Genomic DNA, 24805 nt, shown 5'->3' with positions numbered 1-24805 from the left:
TCCTGCAGGGTCAAAGAAAGTAGTGTTTAGATTTCTATCTCTTAACAGTACGGCAATTCTGGCTGCTCGGACTGAGATTGGTAATTATAGTAATATGGCTATAGTTGGGGAAGATTAAACAAATAATTGTGTTTGGTATTGGGATGTGACTGCTGGGTTTGTACTAAAGACTATAGGAATAAAAGTAATAATACCAAGAATTGAAGAGACACCTACTAAATGTATGGAGAAAATGGTTAGGTCGACAGAGGCTCCTGCATGGGCCAGATTTCAGGCTAGAGCTGAATATACAGTTGCACTTGTACCAGAACCACCTTCTACTATTGGTGATATGAGTAGGAGTAAGAATGATGGGGGAAGTCAAAAGTTTAGATGATTTATTGGGGGAAATGCTACTTCAGGTGTCTGAGTTATTAGTGGCCCAAGTCAGTTTTCAAACCCTGCAATCATAACAGGTACAACTATAAAGAAAATTATTACAAGTGCAGGGACTGTAATGACTACCTTACAGATTTGGGCATCTCCAAGTAGCAGTCCAGGTTAACATAGCTCAGCCTGGATTAATATACTTAAGGTGCTGCCTGCTACTCCAGCTCAAGCACTAAATAGTAAACATAAAATGCTGATATTTTTGTGATTTGTTGAAAATAATCAGCAGTGCATGAACAGAGGTAAAATGACTGAGCTAGCATTAGACTGTAAATCTAATGACAGAGATTGAGCCCTCTTTCTGGCAAACCCTGTGGTGAATCAACAAATTGAACTGTAACTTCAGAAAAGCAGCTTCAATTCTGCTGGTGATTTTCCTGCCTTTTTTTTCTTTTTTTCTTTCTCAAATGAAGGAGAAGTAGACTGAAGTCAGTTGAGTAGAGGATTTGCCTGTTAACTAAAGTTTCCTGGGGTTAAAACTCATCAATCTCATAAGGATGTGGCTTAATTACAATGTTTCCTTCACATTCAATTGATGTAGGATAAAGTCTTGCAATCCTTATTTTTAGGAATTAAGTAAATTTTACTTGTTTAGGGTTTGAAAGCTCTTGGTCTGAACTAACCTTAATTCTTAGTCCAGCACTGATAGAATGGGTGTTATGTGTAGTAATCGTGTGGGTATTATGATTGGTAATGATAAGAAAGTTATTTCTTTGTATGTTCAAATTGTTTTGTGTTTGTATTGTTTAATGAAGGGAATATAGTTAGTGATGTGGAGTATGTTAGCTGCAAGTAGAAATATATGCTGAAGACTGTTATGATGGCTATTACTGTTGGTAGAATGATGTTGTCATTTTTGTTATCTCTTGGATAATTATTCATTTGGGTAAAAACCCTGATCGTGATGGGCGATGTCCTAATGATACTATAATGGTGAGGAAAAGGTTTGTGATGGAAGGTGTTTTATCTCATGTGTGTGATAATGATACTCTTGTAGTACATGATCTGGGCATAAATAAGAAGATAGTGTTTTTATGGTATAAATTAGTATGTTTAGGATTGTTATAATTGGAGTATACATTATAATAGCTGTTATTCATCCTATATGGGCAATTGATGAGAAGGGTGTAATTTTTTCCAGGTGAATATGGCTAAGTCTGCCTCAGCCTCCAGCTATGATTTATAATATCACTATGATTAATAGTATATTTAGGTTGATGGATGGTGACATGTGGTATAAAACTGATAGGGGTACAATATTTTCATGTTAATAACATCAGGTCTGCTGTTCATGGAATTCCTTGTGTGACTTCAGGCACTCAGAAGTGAAATGGGGAAAGTCCTACTTTTGAGACAAGGGCGATTGTCATGAGGGTGGATGCGGCTGGATTAAAGATTTGTCTAATTCATTGTGTTCTTTCACCAGAGTATATTAGATTAATGATAATAGCCATTATAAGTAGTATTGATGTGGTGGACTGTTTTAGGAAATATTTGTTGCATGCTTCTGTAGCTTATGGGTTCATGTTTTTTATTAGAATGGGGATACCATTAACCAGTGTGAGCTTGTTATACAATTATATTTCCTGAGAAAATGGTCAGTAGAATGATAGTAAAAACAATGAGAGTTTATTAGTAGAGGAAGGATATACAACAACATTTTGGCAGTATGGGCCTGAAGCTTACTTAGAGAACCTTACTACGTAGCAGGTGGCGTAATGTGGTAGCATGGAGAATGTAAAATTCTTAGGAAGAATTCAGTTCCAGGAATAAGAGCATTGAAACCTCTATGATTTACTCTATCAAAGTAATTCTTTTGTCAGACATATTTCTTAAGTTTGTGGTGGGTTGTGTGGTATGATGACAGGGAGTGAAAACTCTCATATACATAGGGCTAATGATAGTAGTAAAAAAACTTTTTATAAGACATGTATATGTTGGTCATATCAAAATTGTGGGTAGGATGCTCAAATTCATAGAAAGGAGATTGCTAGATGTGTCTTAATGATGACTTGGGCTGTATATAATTCTGGCATCTAGGGATTGTCGAATGTTCCTTAAAATAGATTGTTGTGGAAATGTTTATTATAAGGAAATTGACATATTCTCTAGGAAGGACGGGGTGAATGGGCCTGCTACATTTTCTACATTGAAGACATATACAGGTTTTGATTCTACTTCTGTTAAGTCAAGTGGGGCTTCATTGGATTTCTGCTACTGCGGAGATAATCAAATTCTGGGTAAGGGTCAGGAGGAAATTCGTCATAGGTGTTCTTGTGTAATAATTACTGTTGAGAGTGTAAATGATCCATTTATCAGTAAGACTGAGAATAGAATAACTGCTACATTACTTCATATGAGATTGTCTGTGCTACTGTCCCTAGAGCTCCAGTGCGTGAGAATTTTGAATGTGAAGCTCATCCAGGTCTGAGGATGGAATAAATGGCTAGGTGTGATATGGCTAATATAAATAATATGCCTACATTTATATTAATTAGTGGATAAGATATGGGAAGAGGAATACATGTTGTGAGAGCCAGGGTTAAGGCTAGCATTGGGGCAATAATATATAAATTGATGATGTTGATGGACATAGTGGTTCTTTAATAAGTAATTTGAATGCCTCAAGAATGGGTTGTAATAATCCATGGGGGCTGATGATTTTTGGCCCTTTCTGGATTTGTATATAGCCTAGGATTTTCCGTTTAGTTAATATGAGGAATGCTATGGTGAATTAAATTGGGTAATTTGTGAAAGAATGTTGACTATAAACATATTCTTAGGAAGAGGACTTGAACCAGTGCAGAAAAAGTTTCAGTTTTACATAATTACCGGGCTCTGCCAGCGTAACAAACCCTGTTCTACAGTAGGGTATGTATAAATTAATTGAATGTAGATTATATCATCATTTAGTTTGAAGACATTTTGTAAAGTAAGCCGTATTGCTCTTGTCCTTTCATACTGGAAGAAATCTGCAATAGACAGAAACCAACCAGGATGACTCCAGTCTGAACTCAGATCACGTGAGACTTTAATCGTTGAACAAACAGACAATTAATAGCAGTTATACCATTGAAATGTCGTGATCCAGCATCAAGGTCCTAAACCATATTGCCCATATGAACTCCAGAATACAATTACACTGTTATCCCTAGTAAAACTTGTTCCATTGATCGGTGTTTTAGAAGAACAGGTGATAAAGCATTTTGACTAACTGGTTTAAATTTTAATCACTCAGAGGTGGTTTTATTCTCCAAAAAACAAATGGCGCACGGGCTCAAGGCGCACTGGCTTCAGTAGTTGTGGCGTGCAGGCTCAGTAGTTGTGGCCCACTGGCTTAGTTGCTCCGTGGCACATGGGATCTTCCCGGACAGGGGATCGAACGTGTCCCCTGCATTGGCAGGTGAATTTTTAACCACAACATCACCAGGGAAGTACCAGAATCGCAGTCTCTCTTTTAATATACCTTAAGCCCAAAGAATCCATGGAAAATTGTTACAGAAAATAAGACAATAAAATATTGTAAGGACTATAACAGAAGCATATAGTACACAGTTCACATAGACACATCCCAAGCAGTTACAAAGTATATTAAAAAGGAGGCTGCAATTTCAAAAGAATAAGAAAAATTATACCCACAAACTCCCAATCCTTCCTGAAACGTTGCAATCTGAAACCCTATTGTAGGAAGCAGAAGATTCCAGGAGACATTCTACAAATGAAGGACTCCAAACCCTGTGGTTGAATAAGGAATTCTGGAAGGAAGGTATCCTCACCCAAGGCGAGCAGGTTCCTATACTTCTCTAACATCACATCCCTGTACAATTCCCATTGATCTTGGTCCAGGCATTCTCACTCCTCTTGAGAGAAATCTATGGCCACATCCTGGAATGTCAGCAGTCCCTGAAATTAAAAGTACACATGCCATGTGGCCACGGGAAGAGTTCGTAATGTGACCCAAGAAGAAAACAACAAGTTAAGAGAACTGGTTTTAATTTAGAAGAGTGTCTTCAATTATCTATATCTATATCTATCTATATCTATCTATCTATCTATCTATCTATATATATATATATATATATATATATATATAAAGTAACTTTCTCTATCTTATTTCTAACTACAAGAAAAGAGTATGGCATGTGATCCAAAAACCAGTATAGAGACTATACTTTTCTGTAAAAGAAATGATAAAATGATGGTTTCAACACAGGCATATGAATTTTTGAGTGTTTTATTTGTATTAAACTGGATAAAATGTGTGTATTTCTCAGACAGAAAAGACATGTTGGGGTAGAAATGTACCTTTCAACTATTCATGGGTACACAAGTACACTGGGGAGATTGTAAAATTGCAGATTGTGATTCAGTAAGTCCGGTGGGCCTGAGTTCTATTTTTTTAACAAGCTCATTTTTAACTAGTGATGCCACAGTCTCTGATTCATTAACCACAACTGTGAACAGCAGAGACATAATTAGAAAGGTAAAAATTCATATTTAATTTTGAACTTAAAGTGTTTTATGGATTTTACACCTTTAATAGAATAGTGAGCACAGCAGCAACAATCATTTGTGAGTATTTACTATAGACTGTGTATCTTTCTAACTTTTTCGTGTAGGATTCCAGAAAAAAGACCTGGGCTGCGGCCACAGTGGGCGTGGCCCCCAGGCCGGGCCGCCCCTCCAGGACCCCCGACGGGGCCCTGCGCTCCTGGCGGCTCCCTCCCCCGCCGCCCCGCTCCCTCCCGGAAGGCCTCGGGGCAGAGCGGTCCCACCCACTGCGCGCTGAACAGAGCCCGCGTTTCCTCAGAGCTGGAACTCCCCGGGCGGCGTCTCTTCCCTCTGCCTTCAAGGAACCGCCCCGGAGCCCGAGGGGAGGGCGACCTCACTGAGGCTGCCGGCTCTGGAGGTGCCCCGGCGGCCGAAGCCGTGACAGTCGCGGGGACGGCGGTCCGGGTAAGTGGGCGCCGACCCTCCGCCTGGTCCCCTGCCCGGGCGGCAGCGCAAGACCAGCTTCTGAGGTGCAGGTGTTCACTGCCACCCGCCGCTGCTGTGCAGAAAGAGCGGCCTCCAGCGTCTGGTCCTTGGGAACTTCGGTCCCTCCTCTCGCCCCTGTCCTCGGCCTGGCTCGCGGGGCCTGGTGGGCGTGGGGAGGGGCTCGGCCTGAGCGTCCTGAGGGGAAACGGGGCAAGGGAGGCGCTGTGTCCGGCTGCAGCGTCAGCGCCCCTCCTCCCGACTGCGGGGAAAGCGGCTGAAAACTCCTCCTGAGGCGCGCAGGCCCCTTATTCAGCCGAGTCCCTCTGCGCTCCTTCCTCGCTGAGCTAAAGTACCGGGGGGAGGGGACAGGGCAGGGAACTGGTGCAGGTAATGGGGAACATCAAAAGGTGATTGTTAACTAAGGAAAACCAGCTCTCCCAAGGTGAGGAATGCGGCGCTTTTCTTGGCCTGGGCTCACTGAAATCCTTTCTTTGATATGCACCTCAGCTCTCTGGGGCCTGCATTCTGTATTTGCCTATCCTGAGTGCCTCAGGGCCCACCGGCTCACATTGGAGGGCTGCAAGTGCTGAAGACTGTGATATCCTTTGTTTACTGATATGGCAAGAACTATTCCATTTCTCACAGGCTTGAGTGGCAGACAGTGAAAAAGAGTCGGAGAATCTCACTCGGCATGTAATTTGGCTTATATATATATAATATTTATATTTAACTGTGCTAATAGAGGCCCTCAAGTCCAATCAACTTGTACTACTCCCCCCTATGTATTAATTTCATCAATATCATATGATAAATGCCTATAAAATTGACTTAATCCATTTAAACAGGATAATGATTTTTAAAGGAAACATAATAGAAATATAACAACAAAACCTTTACCACTAAAGGCTGTGTGTGGAGCAACCTAAATAAATATTCCATTGTTAATATATTGAAAGATGTATTCAGTACAAATTTCAACAAAAATGAAAAATAATAAGTGCAGCGGAATGCTGAAATGTTCTATCTTTATCATTAAAGTGGCAGAAAATCATTTATTAGTAGGCACTGGGGGCAGAGGATGCCTGATTTTATATCTTTTTCATATTTGTGCAGTTGTTTCAACACGTAACTTAAGACAAAATGGAAAAACAAAGAGGTTTGTGCCTGAGATCATGTTGATATGAAACCAGGGATGGCCCCCTTGAGCCAGGTGAGTTAAGTTTACCTGGCCAGGTAGACCGCACAGCTCCTGAGAAGCCAGGGTTGGAATTCTTCTGCTGGGTGCCCCTTAGGTTTTGTGACTTGATTGATTGTGAGTCATGTTTCGGGAAAGACCTTGTCACAGGGAAAGGGTGGGAATAGAGTGCTTTGGGGAGCAGCTAACAACATTCATCACAGCTCACGGCCTGATTGAATTTTAAAGAAACAGGAAAACAAATGCTTCTATGGAATCAGAGAATGTGAGGGCTGGACAATCCCAGAAAATGAGGAACACCCATCCCATTTTCCAGATGACAAAATAGAGGTCCAGCAAGGTGAAATCCCTCACCCAAGTTGCACCCATCTCTTCTCCCCACTACATGTTTCATGAAAGCAGGACTCTTCCTGTCTTGATCACTGCTGAACTCCAAACAGGGCCAGGCATCTAGCAGCTGCTCCAAAAATTTTGGGTGACTGTAGAAACAGTACTATTTCTTTCTTTCTCACTCTTATTCAGGATTGTGCCAAGAACTCCCCAGGTTGCAATGTAATTCGATAAATGTAAATGTTAATTAAGTTTTGTTGTGATGAGGGCTTAGGCTTTGAAGGTAAAAGACTTGGTTCAGATCTTGGTTCTTCCACTCAATAGCTTTTTGGCTTTGGGAAAATTACTAAACCACTCTGAGCTAATTTCCTCCTTTGTAAAAGTGGAGATAAAACTATCTGAGCCAGCAGAGCACCTGAATCAGGGATGTGCACTAAGTATTGGATATTTTCACTCTCCCACTCCTTCTCTCTGTTCTTCCCAGAGAAGCTGTCCAGAAGGATATAGTACTTTTTAGAAAAAATTAATTAATTTATTTATTTTGGGCTGCGTTGGGTCTTCGTTGCTGCATGCGGGCTTTCTCTAGTTGCTGAGAGCGGGGGTTACTCTTTGTTGCAGTGCGCGGGCTTCTCATTGTGGTGGCTTCTCTTGTTGCTCTCGTTGTGGAGCACTGGCTCTAGGAACGCGGGCTTCAGTAGTTGTGGCATGCAGGCTCAGTAGTTGTGGCGCATGGGCTTAGCTGCTCTGCGGCATGTGAGATCTTCCCTGACCAGGGCTCGAACCCATGTTCCCTGCCTTGGCAGGCAGATTCTTAACCACTGCACAACCAGGGAAGTCCGATATAGTACTTTTTAAAGAGGAGTTTGAATTTATTTCAGATTGTGTACATTTTTCTTGTAGAAAAGATTATTCCACTATAGAAACATAAACACGGAAAACCACTCCAAATGCAGTATTCTATGGGTTAGATATTATCAGTCACATTTTATAAGTAATTGGGCAAATGCCAAAGCACTAGGTACTGGGGAGTAAGAAGACTCAAATCTGGGGTGCCCCCACCCCAATTTCAAGAGTAGGGTGTGTTTTTCAAATCCATGTTTCATCTGGTCTTTGTTTCTCATCCATCCTCTGTGTCTGCCTTTCTCAAGAAGGCTCAGATCCTCGGCTTTCACACCCTCCCGGCTGGCTGTGCCCCAGCTCCCGGCCTGGAACCTCTGCGTGCCTGGGTGTGCCTGCTCCCCCTGTGCATCACCAGCTTTGCCAGGGAGCTGCTGTATCGTGCACTGCTTGCTGTACCCAGAATACCTGGACCCTTCTGGTACATGAAGTGCACCCTCCTCACCATGTGTGCAGCCCATCCCCTTACCTTATATCCTGCCTCTAAGCCAGGCTTGGGGGTGACTACAGTGTGCATTCAGCTGTGTGAGATGCTGGGATCAAAGTGAAGTTCCCAAATTTTGAAGTGGCAGGCTTGAGGGGCACACAGTGATTTAAAGTCAGGTCACCTGACTTAAAGGGGGAACTGATTGATTTAAAGCCAAGGCAGCTGACTTAAAGCCTGCGTCCCTCAGCTGCAGGGCGAGACCAACTTTGGCGGTGCACGGGTTCGCTCCAAGCCAGCACTGCTGTTCAGGAAGAGCTTCCAACAGCGCCTTAGTGCAGGGGGACTTGGTCCGTTGTCTTGCCCCTGCCCTCAGAGGGGGGCCACCTGCTCTTCTGGAGAATCAGGGAGGAGGAAGTGCAGAGTCCCGGCTGGAGTTGCGGCACCGCTTGTCTGATGGCAGGGAAAGGGGGACAGGGCTGTGTGGTGTCCTGGGGCTGGACTCACCAGGTCGACGCAGCCTCTCAGCCTCCTAACCTCACCCCCACACACTCCACAAGAGTTTCCAATAATATGTAATTGCGCCTTAGGTTCTCGGTCTTCAAACTCATCCCCAGACACCCAGGTCCCTTGATTCAGCCAATTCCTCTGTGCTCTTTCTTCTATTAGATACAGTCCCAGAGGGAGGGGCTGGGGGATGGGACTGGAGGGATGCCGGCAGCACTGGCCTCAGCTGACTAAAGAGATCCGGGGCCTGCGTTATCACACATGTGCGAGGACCCTTAAGGCGGAATCGAGGGGGCCAGTTAGAGGCAGTCCTTGCTGCCTCAAGTGAGTATGGATCACCGTCAGGTGGGGAGCACGCTGACCCCTGAGAAGTACTGTTAGGAGGATGTGTTCCTCCCTCGGCTTCAAGGACGTGGGTGGACTTCTGGGCTCCAGTTCCCCTCCAGGCCTCCAGGTCCGACTGCACCGCAGCGGCCTTGCAGACCCGCCTTCCTGTCCCAGAACATGCCAGGCTCCAGGAAGAATCCAGACTGCAGAGATGGTGCCTGAGCGCTCCAGCTTGAGAAGTGCTGTCCCTGGGGACCCAACAGTGGAGGGAGGAAGGGTGAAGGGAGTGGGGGGGTGGGGTCGGGAGGGGTGGCTGCCCTGGGAGACGTTGAGAGAGAAATATTGCCCCCCACACCCCCTGCCCCTGCAACTGACCCATTGATGCCATAGGATCTCAGGGCCTTTTAGTCAGAGATGCCTCTGCTTCTTTACTCCTGTGTTCAAAACTATGCAAAACCAACTCTTCATCCTTTTGCTGCCTTGCCAGGACTTTTAAAGCACTGTTCTTTTGAAGCACTCTTTCCCTAAACTGCAGTTTGGAGCTGTCCCAGCTATTTAAAAGTGTTCTCCTTAAACTGAGACTAAATCCTGCTCTTTTGGAAAAACGGCCTTCATTTCATTGGAGATCGTCTTTTCTGCCCATTCCTTCCTTCTACTGCCCTCTTAAGAAGCCCTTTGCACAAAGAGGTTGGTGGTTTATTTTTTGCTTCATGTCAAAAAAAAAAAAAAAAACCTCCCTATGCACCCCAAAAAGCTTTCCTGGAACATAGGTGTTTCACAACCATGACAGTGTTTTGCAGTTAGTATACACTGGGTAGACTGCCTAGCAATCCCTCCAAGAGCCAGAGGTGAGCAGACCTTTACTTATTTGATTGGATGCCCTTCAAGTTTAGGAAGGTTCCATTCTTATGACCCAGCAGATAAGACAGAGCCTGGATCGCTGTGGCTCTGATTAGATAACTTCTGGTGATTTTATTTCCCTTACTGAGCTGCTGCTTCTAGGTTAAATTCGTTTTATTACCTGTCCATTTTTAAAGAAACACTGACAAAGTTACTCTAATAGGTCAGGGTTCTCAGCACAGGGTTGGTCAAAGGTACTCACAGGGAGGAAGGTGAATAAACATAGTTGGATAAAATAGGGTTGGCAAGTACAGCCAGGACACCTGTGTTTTCGTGCATACTAATAAGGCCAGAATCTCCTCATTTTTCTCTGGTGGGAAATTCTGATGGTTTCAGAGGATCAAACTCAAATCATATTCAAACTAGGGGATTTCCCCTGAGCATAAAGGGAAGTATCTGTCCCTCGCAGGAGTCGCTGAAGAGGAATAAAGACCCAGATGTAGAGAATGGACTTGAGGAGACGGGGTGGGGGAATGGTTAGCTGGGACAAAGTGAGAGAGCGTCATGGACATATATACACTACCAATGTAAAATAGATAGCTAGTGCGAAGCAGCTGCATATAGCACAGGGAGATCAGCTTCGTGCTTTGTGACCACCTACAGGGGTGGGATAGGGAGGGTGGGAGGGAGACGCAAGAGGGAGGGGATATGGGGATATATATATATACGAATAGCTGATTAACTTTGTTAAACAGCAGAAGCTAACACAACAAGGTAAAGCAATTATACTCCAATAAAGTTGTTAAGAACAACAACGAAAAAAACAAAAAAAAAATAAGTCAATCAAGCCAACGGAGACATTGTATGTGTTTACAGTTCAAGAAATCCAGAAGAGAATCCTTTATTTTGTATGCAATGAATGGTCCATTCAAAAATAAAAAAACTTTATAGGATGTTGTTTTTCCATTTATTGTTCAGAACATCGTTTTTATACCTCTGCATTTCTAACTATTCAAAGCCAAGTCACTTGAGTTACAGGTAAGCAGCTGAATGATTTAAAGTTGGGTCACGTGATTTAAAAACCAGTGGCAGCTGCTTGATTTAAATCCCAGTCATATGACATGAGGAGTGGGTGCTAAAAACTGCTTTTTCATCTCTGGCTCAGAATATCCCATTTATCTTGGTTTTTCTTATGGTTTAGAAAACTTGAGCTGTCTCTCCTTGGAATCATCAGGCCAAAAATACGGTATATCAGGTTCATTCTTGAAACCAACTTCTCACGGTTAAGGTGTATTGACTAAAAGATCTTCCTTCTTCAAGAGATTCCAAACCTCTGTAGGACACTTCATTGTAATTGTAGAAAAAAGAAGAATGAAATCAGGCCAGCAGCTGCAGGAAGCAAGGCAGCTCCCAGGACTAGGGAAGGAGGAGGAGGAAGGGATGAGAGTTGGCTTTGGAGCAGACGACCTCCAGAGGGCGCTGAAGCGCCGGCAGAGCCCACCTGCCACTCCCAGTTTGGCACTCCAGGGTCAGATTTGGGTTTGGAGATGGGGTTGCTGTAACCCCAAGGAGGTGAGCAGAGAGGAGGAGTTGATTACCGCTCTCCTCTGACTCTCTGGCCCAAATTGCCTGGTTTCACAGGGGGGACAGAGTTTTGCTTTCAGCAACTGATGGGGCACTTCCAGGCTGGTCGGGTGGCCCAGTGGCCTGACAGCCTGACAGGCTGACTGCAGTGTGACCGCCCTTTGTTTCTCCAGAATCTGTACATCAGGAGGTGCATGGTTGCGGGAGCCCATTCACTGCCACCCCTCTCAAGGGGGATGGCACTTTCCCTGGCTGTACCCTATGATCACCAGGTACGTGAAAGGACTGCAACTTTTTTGATTTCAAGGAAAAACCCACATAACTGCTTCTGCCTCATAATGTGTGGGATTCACTATAATGGAAGGACATTATAAAGAACAGGTAGAAAACTCACCTGTTGGTCTCCATGTAGGAGTTAATTTTGCATGGATCCCCCCTACATGAGTAGATAACAGAGGTTTATTTTTGTTCCTGTGTGTGTAGTTGTGGCAGAGGATGTAGGTATGGTGATTTGAAGCCCTTAAATAAATATTCTCAGAACTCTCAAGACTTCTCTTGCTTGGAACCGAAAGAGACCTGGAAAAGGAGAGAAAGAAAAGGAAGAGGGAGAAAGAATGATTGTTGTTCAGTAACGTCACCTTCCTGGTTGATTGTTCTGTCTTCTCATTTCTTTAAATTTCTATGTGTGTCTAACGAAATAACGTAGAAAGGCTGATTTTTATGCTTTAAAAGATTTTACATCACAAAGAAACTAGAAGTGGCTAACAGAACATATTCAACATTCACAGAACTTATTCAAATCAATTTTAGAGTCTTTGATATTAAATTTCTACAGTAAAATTGGTTAATCCAAATTTTCTCTTTCTTTTCGAGTGAATATTTGTAACATATTTTTGTAGATAATAAATTACCCTAGGTATACAAAATTGTGAGAATGGGTAACATTTTTTACCACTTAAATGATTTCTTTTAAATGAATAGATTGTACACTTTAAATGCCAATGTTATTTGTTACATGTTGTTTTTTATTTCCTTGATTTCCAAAACTTGTGTTTATTTAATTGATTTCTATCTAATAATCTGTCTCCCCTTTATTGTTTCTTACTTTATATTTTATTGATCTATAGTTAATTTACATTCTTATATTAGTTTCAGAGGTATAACATAGTAATTCATAAATGTTTAGGTTCTTCTCCATTTATACTTATTATAAAAGAGTGGCTATATTCCCCATGCTATACAGTACATCATTGTAGATTATTAATTTTTTACATAGTGGATTGTACCTCAAAATCTCCTACCACTATTTTGCTCCTCCACCCTATCTCTCCCTGCTGGTAACCACTAGTCTGTACTTTAATCTGTGAATCTGTTTTGTTGCTGTATTCAGTTGTTTAGATGCCACGTGTAAGTGATAACATACCAGGCTTGTTTTCTCTGTGACTTATTTTACTAAGCATAATATCCTCCAAGTCCATCCATGCTCCTGCAAATGGCAAAATTTTTTTTGTTGAAGTCATCATAAAAAATCTTTTTTTGTCCAGTAACCTATTGATGAACACTTAGTTTGACTCTATATCTTGGCTATGGCAAATAACACTGTTATGAACATTGGGGTGCAGTTATTTTTTTGAAATAGAGTTTTTCTTTTCTTCTGATATATACCCAAGAGTGAAATTGCTGGACATTATGGTAGTTCTATTTTTAGTTTTTTGTGGAACCTTCATTCTGCTTTCCACAGTAGCTGCACTAATTCACATTCACATCAACAGTGTACAAGAGTTTCCTTTTCTCCACATCCTCACTAACCTTTGTTATTTGTGATCTTTTTGATGACAGCCATTCTGACAAGAGTGAGGTGATCTCTCATAGTTTTGATTTGCATTTTACTGTCGATTAGCTATGTTTAGCATCTTTGTGAGTTCTGGTTATCTGTATTTTTTCCTTGGAAAAATGTCTATTTAGGTCTTCTCATTTTTTTAAAAAAGATTTTGGGTGTTTTTTTGATATTGAGTTGTATGTGTTGTTTCTGTAGTTTAGATATGAACCCTTGCTTGGTCATCTTTTTGGTGTTAACCTCTTATCATGTGCAAATATTGTCTCTCCTTCAGCAGGTTGTCTTTTCATTTTGTCTTTGGTTTCCTTTGCTGTGCAAAATCTTTTAAGTTTAGTGAAGTCCCATATGTTTATTTTTGCTTTTGTTTCATTTGCCTTAGTAGACTGAACCTAAAACTGTTGCTATCATTTATGTTGAAGAATGTTCTATATTTTCCTCTAGGGGTTTTATGGTTTCTGGTCCTACATTTAGGTCTTTATTCAGTTTTGCATTTATTTTATATATGGTGTGCTAAAATAATCTAATTTTATTCTTTTCCATGTAGCTGACCAGTTTTCCCAGTACCACTTATTGAAGAGACAGTTTTTTCTCCATATTGCCTGCTTTGTCATAAATCAATTAAATATAAATGTGTGGGCTTATTTCTGGGATCTCTATTCTATTCCAGTGACCTTTGTGTCTGTTTTTGCTCCGGTACGATTCTCTTTGGTTACTGTCACTTTGAACTATAGTCTGAAGTCAAGGTGCGTGATGCCTCCAGCTGTGTTCTTTCTCAAGATTGTTTGGCTATTTGGGGTCTTTGTGTTTCTATACAAATTTTAAAATTACTTTTTCAAGTTCTGTGAAAATGCTTTGGTATTCTGATAGGGATTGCATTAAATCTGTAGATTGTCTTTGGTAGTATTGTTATTTTAACAGTATTAATTCTTCCAGTCCATGCACATGCTATATTTTTCCATCTTTTTGTGGTGCCTTCAACTTCTTTTACCAATGGCTGATAGACTTCTGAGCACATGTCTTTTACCTGCTTAGGTGTGTTTATTCCTAGGTATCTTATTCTTTTTGATGTGATTGCATATGGTGGAGTTTTCTTAATTTTTCTTTCTGACAGCTTTGAGTTTTGTTTTTCCTTCTTTTTCTAATTCCTTCAGGTGTAATGTTAGGTTGTTTATTTGATATTTTTCTTGATTCCTAAGAATAAGCTTGTATCACTATAACTTCCCCCTGTGAACTGCACTGGCTGTGTCCCATAGATTTTGGATCATTGTGTGTTCATTTTCATTTGTCTTGGGTATTTTTAGAATCCCTCTTTAATTTCTTCAGTGTTCCTTTCTTCCCCTTTTATTCCCTTCATCTGTGATGTGAGGACTATCTTTAATATTATGTTTGGATTTCTTTCAGTTTTGTGTGTGTGTGTGTGTGTGTGTGATTATTTAAGTTGCTGAGCTCTTAATTTCACATGGACACTAACAACCCTGCATTGTTACTCTGCTCCCCCACAGTTACTGAATTTGACCTTATATTTTACATCTACTTGTTTTGTGTGTCCCTTAACTTCTTATTGTGAATATACATGATTTTATTACTGTTTTTTTTCATCCTTCCTATTAGCTGTGTCCATGGTTGATTTACTACCTTTGTTGAATATTTGCCTTAACCAATGAGGTTTTTCCTTTAGTAAGTTTCCTTTCCTAATTTTTATGTTTCAATCGTGACCTTTTCTTTTCCACTTAGAAAAGCCCCTTTAAGATTTCTCATAAAGCTGGTTTGGCGATGCTGAGCTCTTTTAGTTTTGCTTCTCTGTAAAACTTTAGATCTCACCATCAAATCTGAAGGAGAGCCTTTCTGGGTAGAGTGTTTTTGGTTATAGGATTTTCCCTTTCATGAGTTTATACCATGATATATAAATATACCATGCCACTCCCTTCTGGCATGCAGAGGTTATCCTGAAAAGTCCGCTGATAACTTTGTGCAAGTTCCCATGTTTGTAACTTGTTGCTTTGCCTTTGCTCCTTTTAATAGTGTCTTTTTATATTTATTTTTTGCTATTTTAATTACAGTGAGTCTTGGTGTGGTCCTCTTTGGGTTGATCCTGTTTTGGCCTTACTGTGTTTACTGGACTTGGATGTCTGTTCTCTTTCCCAGGTTAGGGAAGTTTTCAGCTTTTATGTCTTCACGTATGTTCTACACCCCTTTCTCTTTCCTGTTTCCTTCTGGGACCAGTATAATGCAAATATTAGTTCACTTGATGTTGTTCACAGGTCTGTTCAACTTTCCTCATTTCATTTTATTCTATTGTTTTACTGTTCATCTTCAGTGATGGCCAGTACTCTGTCCTTTAGTTTTCTGATCCATTCCTCTGTATCATTGAGTCTACAGTAGTTTCCTCTTAGTGTAATTTTCATTTCATTTATTGTATTCCTCATCTGTGTTTGGTTGTTCTTTAAGAGTCTAAGTCTTTTAAAAAAACTTCTAAGTTCTTTCTCTGATCGTCCATTCTTCTCCTGAGTTCTTTGATCATCTTTACAGTCCTTACCTTTAACTCTTTATGGAATAGATTGGTTATCTCCACTTCACTTAGGTCTTCTTCTGGGTTCTTATCTTGTTCCTTCATTTGGATCATGTTTCTGTGTCACCTCATTTTTCTTAACTTGCTGTGTTTATTGCTATGTATGTAGTAGGTTTGTTACATTTCCTGACCTTGGAGAAGTGGCCTTTTGTAAGAGAGGTCCTATGTGTCCCAGCATCCCGCTGTCCCCTGGTCACTAGAACTATATGTTCAAGTTGTACCTCCTTTGTGGGCTGCGTGGGCTCCTCTGTTGTGGCGGGCTGACTACTGTGGGTAGTCTGGTAGGCTTGGCTGCCCCCAGAATGCTTGTTTGCCAGGCTCTGCCTTGTATGCAGGTTGTCTGTGCTGCTTGGTGAGACTAAATCATAAGGCAGCTGGCTGTACAACTCTGGGGGACACCAAATCTAGTGCTGATTCACTTATGGGTAGAATTGCAGTCCAGGTGATATCAGGGCTAGTGCCCCGTCAGTGGTCGTGGGGCTATGCTGGCTACTGGGAGGAAGAGACAGGTTCTGCGTTCTGGCTACAGGGCCCAGGAGTCGCAGAGTTGGTGTTGGATCACTGTTCCTGACACAGCTATATGCAGGGTCTGGGGTACCCCAAAACTTGTGTTGGCATTCTGATGGGCAGGGTCAGGACCCAGCTGAGTCCATGGCTGCTTCTGGCCTGCAAGTGAGTGTTCTCATCACACAGGCTGCTGGGCTGTGGTATCCCTGGAGCTGGTGTGTGCCTGTTGGTGTATGAGGCTGATCCCACTGCTAGAGCAGGTTTGCTGTTGGGTAGGTCCAAGCTCCATCCAGTCCCTGTGCAGTTACCACCTGCCGATGGTGACGCTGACTCCAAGGCCAGAGCAGGCTCACTTGTCAGAGGGGCCAGGGACTCTGGGGCTGGTGCCTGTCCACTGAGGTGTGGAGGCTGGTCCTGGGGCTTTTGGTGGCTGGACCCATGTCCAGGGGCAGCTGTGCACTGAGAGGATCTGAAGGCAGCCTGTTTGCTGGTGGATGGGGCTATGCCCCTGCTCAGTTAGTTGCTTGGCCTGCAGCATCCTAGTACTTCTGTCTATAGTCTGGTGGAAATGGGTGGGGCTCGGTCCTGAGGCTGATAACCTAGAGGGAGGATTCTGAAATTATGCTTGCTGCTACCAGTGTCCACGAGGTAGAAGGACCTCCCCAAAATGGCTGCTGCCAGTGTCTCTGTCCCTGAGGGTGTGCTGTAGTTGCCTCTTGACACTCTGGGAGACTCTCCAAGATCAGGAGGTAGGTGTGACCCAGGATCCTTTCAAATTCCTGCTTCTGTTCTGATTCTCGGATCATGTGGGATTTTGTGAGCATCCTTTAAGAGTCGAATCTCTATTTCCCACAACCCTCTGGCTCTCTGGAAAATAAGCACTACTGGTGTTCAAATCCCAACTTTCTAGGGACTCTTCTTCCCAGCACAGGATCCCTGGGCTTGTGCAGCTGATGTTGGGTTCATACCCCTTGCTACCTGGGAGCACCTCTGAAATTGTAATTATTGTACAATTTTTCGGCCACCAACCTGGTGGTATGGGTGTTGAGTATATTGAGATTTTGCCCCTTCCTTCCTGTCTTGTCGTGGTGCCTTCCTTATGTCTTTAGCTGTAAAAGATCTTTTATGGTGGGTCCCGGCCTTTTTCATCAATTGCTATTCTGTAAACAGTTGTGACTTTGGTCTGCCCATGAGAGGCATTAAGCTCTGCATCTTTGTATGCTACCATCTTGGACAATCTCTCCACTTCATTCTTAAATCATATTATTTAATTTTTCTTAGTATCTTATTTGATCTGTGACAGTTTGAAATTTATATCACTCATGTTTACTTCACCTGTTTTAAAAAATTGCGTAGTGCATTCATTATTTTGAAATGGAGATAGTGACCTGTGAATTTGCATACCTCAAAAATCAAGGATATGACAGAAGACTTTTCTACCTCTGTTACCCTCAAACTCTGCACCCCACCCCTGCCTGAGGATTAACCTCTTTACACCCATGCTCACCTTCTGTTTTGGGACCATTAACCATCATTCCATCTGTATGTTTGTTGACAAAGTGACCTATAGTCTTGCCAGTGTTTATATTTTGGGTTTTGGTTTATGGAACAGTCCTACTATGAATGTACATTTACTGGTCTGCTGAAGTTCATATATAAACCTGTCAAGCACATTACCAGAATTGGAATGGCTTGTATATATACTTCGATAAATTTTAGTGGTAATGGTAGAACAGAAGTAAATTGTATTTCAAATCCCACAATATTCCCACACCATGAAAACCCTTCCCTTTTTAACATATTTGTGTGTAGTTTATCTTTATGCCCATACTATATATCCCAGAGATGAGTGTTATGTTTCTTGCTAAAAAATTTACTGTATTGTTCAAAGTGAGGCTTTTAGTGGTTTTAGCATGATCCTATTTCCATGAACTCGCAAATACAAGATCTTCTCTCAAACTGTCTTTTACTCCCTGCTCTTTCATATTGTCCTACTAATTCTCAGTCCTGGTTTTTCTTTATGTTCTTCATCAACCTGGATAGATTATACTATTTCCTCCCTTATTCAAGACCAATAGAATAGAATAGAACACCAACAAATAAACCCTGATATATGGCCAAATGATTTTTGACAAGTTGTCAAGACTTTTCAAAGTAGAAAGTATAGTATATTCAACAAATGGTGCTGAGATGTCTTGTTGTCAACATGCAAAAGAAGGATGGACCCTTACCTAACATCATAGGCAAAAATTAATGAAAATATATCAAGAAACTATATATAATGCCGAATAAAATAAAAACTCTTAGAAGAAGACACAGGACAAGAGCTTCATGACGTTGGAGTTGGCAGTGTTTCCTCCATATGAAACGAAGGAACAACAAAGGCACAGTTAACAAGAAAATAAGCAATTTGCAGTCCATAATTTTTTTGTAAATGTGTATCAAAGAAATGGAAACAGAGTAAAATGGCAACCCACAAGATGGGAGAAAATATTTGAAAGCCATATATCTGACAAGATATTTCTATTCAGAATATACAGAGAACTCCTACAACTGAACAAAAAGCAAACACCCTGATTCAAAAATGGATAAAAGACTTGAATAGATGCTTCTTCAAAAAGATGTACAAATGACTAAGCACTTGAAAAGATGCTCCGTATCACTAAATACATGTTTATATATTTGTGTGCATGTATACACACACAAACACACACACACATACACAAGCGGAAAACAAGTATTGGTGAGGATGTGAAGGAGTTGGAACCATTGTGCTATGTCAGTGAGAATGTATAATGATACAGGTGCTTTGCAAAAGAGTATGGCAATTTTTCAGATATTGAAAAATAGAATTACTACATGATCCAGAAATTGTACTATGAGGTGTACCCAAAGGAATTCAAATCAGGGACTTAAAGAAATATTGTACTCCAATGTTTATAGCAGTAATAATCACAACAACTAAAATATGAAAGCAACCTAAGTGTTCATCCACTAGTTCCTGGATAAGCAAAGTGTAGTATACCCATATAATACAATATTATTCAGTCTTAAGAAGGAAAGGATCTAGGAATATGCTACAAAATGGAGGAATCTTGAGGAAATTTAGCTACCAAAAATGCCATTTTCGTGACTTTAGTGAGTCATAACAATACAAATACTTATTTCAATTATATGGGGTACTTAGTGTAGTCAAAACCATAGAAATTGAGAGGGTAATGATTCTTTTCGTGTGGTTATGGAACAAAAAGGAAAGTTATGTTTGAAGGATTATTGAGTTACAGTTTTAAAAGATAGAAAAAAATTAGAAAATAAATGGTGATGTTGGTTGCCCAATAATATGAATGTATTTAATATCAGTGAACGGTGCACTTTATAATAATTAACATGTTATATTTTATGCTATTTGATTTTACCAACATACAAAATTGCGAAAGAATGTAATATCAGGAAAGGGAGTGGACCTGGGTTGGAGCAGAGAGTAGTCAGAAGGGTGAGACACTGCATATTTTGAAGAAGAAGAGCTGAGAGTCTTCATTGGCCAGAAGCGACTTTATAAAAAAAAAAATTACTCTGTGGGTGTATTATATAGATATCTATGCGTGTACTGCTTTCTCCCATTGGTTATCTTAAAGAGTCTTTAATAAAGTCCATAAGGCTTGCTGAGGCTTTTTAAAAAACTAGATACCCTTTGAGATAATTAGAGGCTGGTACTTAAGTCTATGTCTAGGTTGACAGATTTTGGCTGGAAGACGAACTTGAGAACAGTGGACGTCCTGAGATTGTAAGTACATGGAAATTAGAAAAAAAATAATAAAGGGAATTAGGAAAGCATTGGACTTTGTAGGTCATGGATTACTGAGTCAGACTTGAGATTTCTAAAGAGTTATATACGCAGTTGATATTTGGATTACTTGTTGATACAGATAAGTGGAAAAACTAGAGTTGTTTCCAAGTGTAGGTAAGATATAATGAGAAGATGGAGGTGGAAAGTAGCGAGGCCCAGAGAAAAGTGGGAAGGTCATATTGGGCCAGGATAGTGGTAATATCCAACAGAACAGATGGTAGGGCAGACTATGGATTCATCTCTCTTATTTCGGTTCCCCACCTCATCCTTAATAATTCTTTGGGAATATTTCATTGCTTTGTGATGCAGGTACAGAATTCGAGTGAGGAGCCTATACCCTCAGTGTCCAGCTGTCTGAGTCGTCCGTGTGCTTCAAATGATGGAGAACTATTCTTCTTTAGGAGAAGAGTTAGTACCTCGTAGTTAAGCTTAAGCAGGAGCTTATGCAATATTGATTCCATTTTATATATAGTGTTGGAATGGAGGTTCCTTCTCCTCTTTTCTTGACCATTATGAAATGAATGTATATTTATCAGTATTTGGGTATATCAGATAAATACATTAAGTAAAGGAATCTTATATATTGCTCCCTGCCTAGTGTGCCTCTTTCTTGTTTCTCTTTTACCTTTACTAAATTAGCACAGGGAGAGACCTTGAAATGTTCTAATCAGGAGAGATTAGAACATCATATTTCTAGAGAGGTTGGTTGGACAGAGCAGGGGTCCCAGTGAGAATCAAAGCTTGTTTCTACTTGGAAGTGTACTTGTATAGGGTAGATGGTTCCAGGAAACCTCCTAGAATATTCCAGTGTCCCTGCAGGAGATCATTAAGAGCGGCAGGGTCTGGTACCAGATCAGTGTACTATGACATGTTTGTCAGTCATCTGATGTGAGATTCTCAGAGCCAATCCCATATGGTAGGGCTGACTGCAGAGTGATGCAGAACCTGTGAAAGTCTTTGATTGCATGTTAAAGATGAAGCTCTGATTTCAGGGAGAATTTTCTTACCTGACTGAATGTCATCCTTCTGTGAGGATGAGATTCCGTGCTTTTCCTCTGTTGATGACCACTGACTGAAAATCATTAGGGGATCATGTCTAGACAGCATTCTTTATTTAATTTCTTAAAGAAGAAAACATAGAAAACATTTTTATCCACTTTCAAATTGTGGATCAAGGGGAATGACATCAGTGAAAATGTCAGAGTAGGGAGCTCTGGCTTGTGTCCATCCGCAGAAACACTGACATAGGTGGTAAAACCTGTCAACATGATCTTACCAACACATGTAAGTTTTCTTTTCTTTTCGCCGTGTAGGTTTATCATTCATTGAAACTTTATTTACTACAGGATGTGGAGAATAAACAAGGAAGTAGAAACTGTGTTTCCTGATGAGAGAATCACTAAGTCACATTAGCTGTTTTGAGCTATGTCTTACTCACCATGACCATAATTAAAAAAATAAACAAACAAAACACTTAGTTTTTTTGTAAGTCAGTTCCGACATTTCATAGTTAAAGACAAGGTAACAGATACAGTCTTAGATTTACCAGAATTGAGTATAATTTTGATTGTACCTGTGTTGAATATATGAGCATGACCTGCTACAAAACTTCATTATACTTATTGCCACAACTGACAAATTCCCTTTTTCCACTGTTGATACGTTGCATGTAAGGAATGCATAGGTCACTAACCCTAGCTGGTCACAGGTAAACTCTGCCAAATAGATTACTGACTGCATGTTTTCCTGCTGAAAGACCCTACATTCTGAGTATCATGCCTGCAGAGTATCTGGGCTCTTCTTTTTTCTGGGTAAAGGTTTGATAATCACCTAATTTTATGAGAAATATACAAATTGTATTTGCATATTCTTCAGGTTTTTATTTATCCATTATCTTTCAAGTCTTAAGTGCAAATAATAAAGTGAATTCCAAGAGGGTGGAAAATAAGACAGCTACGTTTATGCTCCAAAGTTAGCAATAAATCATTATACAGTTGTAAATGCATTATTGTGTGATTAATATGTAGATACTTAGGTAAATGCAATTTTAGTAATGCTTTGTGGAGAGCTTCAGAATCTAGGTATTAAAAAAAAAGAAGGAGTTCTTGAAACAATCAGGGAATTATAGAGAAGTCTTTGTGTCTATAATTATCAATCTGAAATAATGCATTTTCTCAGAAATAAACTAGGCATAAGATTATAGGAAAAAGCTACACGAAATGAAACAGCATGTGAGATAGCCATACAAGAAAAAGAATATTCTTAGAGAATAATGAACAGTGTGGAGCTCAGCAGAAGGGAAATACAGATTCAGAGAGTAAATCTTTGGAGAGCCTAATTATGAGTTCCTCATATTTCATCTTTGGAGAGACGGTAGTCATTTGAAATACGATGTTATAAGGTGACATTAACATACTTAAATACTTTCGTTTAGAATGACCACTTAGAACCAGAATAAATGAAAGAGAGCAAAAAATTACTTTTTTGTTGATTTTTAAAGACCTCAGGTGAGTGTTGATATTTTAAAAATACATTGATGTCTTGAGTAAAGTTGCGTGGAATTTGAGATCTGTAAAAAAGCATTTCTTTTCTGTAATGCTAGGATGCTAATTGGACATTTTTGCAAGAAAGAGATTTCAGGATGCAAATCTCGTGTCTCTAACGTGGGAAGTCAGTTCCTGGCGGAACCTTCTATTAAACTTGTGTGAGTGGAGAAATATTTCTTTGGAAGGAAGAGGTCACGAATCCGTTTTTAATAAAGTTAGTGGTTTATAGTATACCGAATGATCAAAATGGCTACTTCTGAACTTTACGAAAACAATAATATAGTTTTTCTGCATTTATATTATGAAGCTGATGTAAAATATCAAAAATTCTTTATTTTGAAAAACAATGTAATCATTTTGACATAATTTATATATTGAACCTGTGGTACGCACACACAATAAAACTTAATTCAAAATTTTTTTTTACATTTAAAAAATATTTTCAAGTATATTTGATTTACAATGTTGTGGGTTTTTTAAATACGTATTTATTGGAGTATAATTGCTTTATAACATTGTGTTAGTTTCTGCTTTAAAACAAAGTGAATCAGCTCTATGTATACATATACTCCCCACATCTCCCCCCTCTTGAGTGTCCCTCCACTCTCCCTATCCCACCCCTCTAGGGGGACACAAAGCACTGAGCTGATCTCCCTGTGCTATGTGGCAGCTTACCACTAGCTATTTTACATTTGGTAGTGTATATATGTCAGTGCTACTCTCTCACTACGTCCCCGTCTCCCCTTCCCACCCCTGTGTCCTTAAGTCCGTTCTCTACATCTGTGTCTTTATTCCTGCCTTGTCACTAGGTTCGTCAGTACCATTTTTCTAGATTCCATATATATGTGTTAGCATACGGTATTTGTTTTTCTCTTTCTGACTTACTTCACTCTGTATAACAGACTCTAGGTCCATCCACCTCACTACAAATAACTCAATTTTGTTCCTTTTTATGGCTGAGTAATATTCCATTGTATATATATGCCACATTTTCTTTATATATTCATCTGTCGATGGACATTTAGGTTGCTTCTATGTCCTGACTATTGTACATAGTGCTACACTGAATATTGTGGTACATGTATCTTTTTGAATTATGGTTTTCTCAGGGTATATGCCCAGTAGTGGCATTGCTGGGTCATATGGTAGTTCTATTGTTAGTTTTAAAGGAACCTCCATACTGTTCTCCATAGTGGCTGTGTCAGTTTACATTCCCACCAACAGTTCAGGAGGGTTCCCTTTTCTCCACACCCCTTCCAGCATTTGTTAATTGTAGATTTTTTTAATGATGGCTATTCTGATCAGTGTGAAGTGGTACCTCATTATAATTTGGATTTGCATTTCTCTAATAATTAGTGCTGATGAGCATCTTTTCATGTGCCTATTGGCTCTCTGTATGTCTTCTTTGGAGAAATGTTTATTTTGGTCTTCTACCCATTTTTCCATTGAGTTATTTCTTATTTTGTTATTTAGTTGTATGAGCTGTTTGTATATTTTGGAAATTAAGCCCTTGTCAGTCTCATCATTTGCTAATATTTTCTCCCAATCCATAGTTTGTATTTTCATTTTGCTTATGGTTTCCTTTGCTGTGCAAATCTTATAAGTTTGATTAGTTCCTGTTTGGTTTTTGCTTTTACAGTAAGTCCCTTACATATGAACAATTCTGTTCTAAGAGTGTGTTTGTAAGTCCAATTTATAAGTCCAATAAAGTTAGCCTAGGTACCCAACGTACACAGTCAGCTATATGTTACTGTACCGTAATGGGTTCATAATACTTTTCACACAAACAATACATAAAAAACAAACACAAAAATAAAGAAAACTTTTTTAATCTTACAGTACAGTAACTTGAAAAGTACAGTAATACAGTACAACAGCTGGGATACTCGGGCTGGCATTGAGGGAACAGGCAAGAAGAGTTACTGATTGGAGGGGGGAGAGGAGGTGGGAGATGGTAGAGGTGAAGGATTATCAGCAGTAGGAGTCAGA

The 24805-nt window shown here is 40.3% G+C and overlaps 1 protein-coding gene across 1 annotated transcript in view; it reads left to right on the top strand.

Annotated features, from left to right (window-relative positions):
* Positions 1–1079: 1079 nt before the first annotated feature.
* LOC309642897 (uncharacterized protein) overlaps positions 1080–24805 on the top strand; it is a gene marked incomplete at its 5' end in the record, with an annotated part of 279991 nt that continues 256265 nt past the window's right edge. The window contains 2 exons of the mRNA XM_082424961.1: positions 1080–1107; positions 4982–5385. Of these exons, the coding sequence (XP_082281087.1) occupies positions 1080–1107; positions 4982–5385 (432 nt within the window). The remainder of the gene's footprint in view (positions 1108–4981; positions 5386–24805) is intronic.

This window comes from Balaenoptera physalus (genome assembly GCF_965194825.1).
Source record: "Balaenoptera physalus genome assembly, chromosome: 14".
NCBI classification, from domain to species: Eukaryota; Metazoa; Chordata; class Mammalia; order Artiodactyla; family Balaenopteridae; genus Balaenoptera; species Balaenoptera physalus.
The sequence above is the reverse complement of the archived record's forward strand: the minus strand, read 5'-3'. Positions and strand labels throughout refer to the sequence as shown.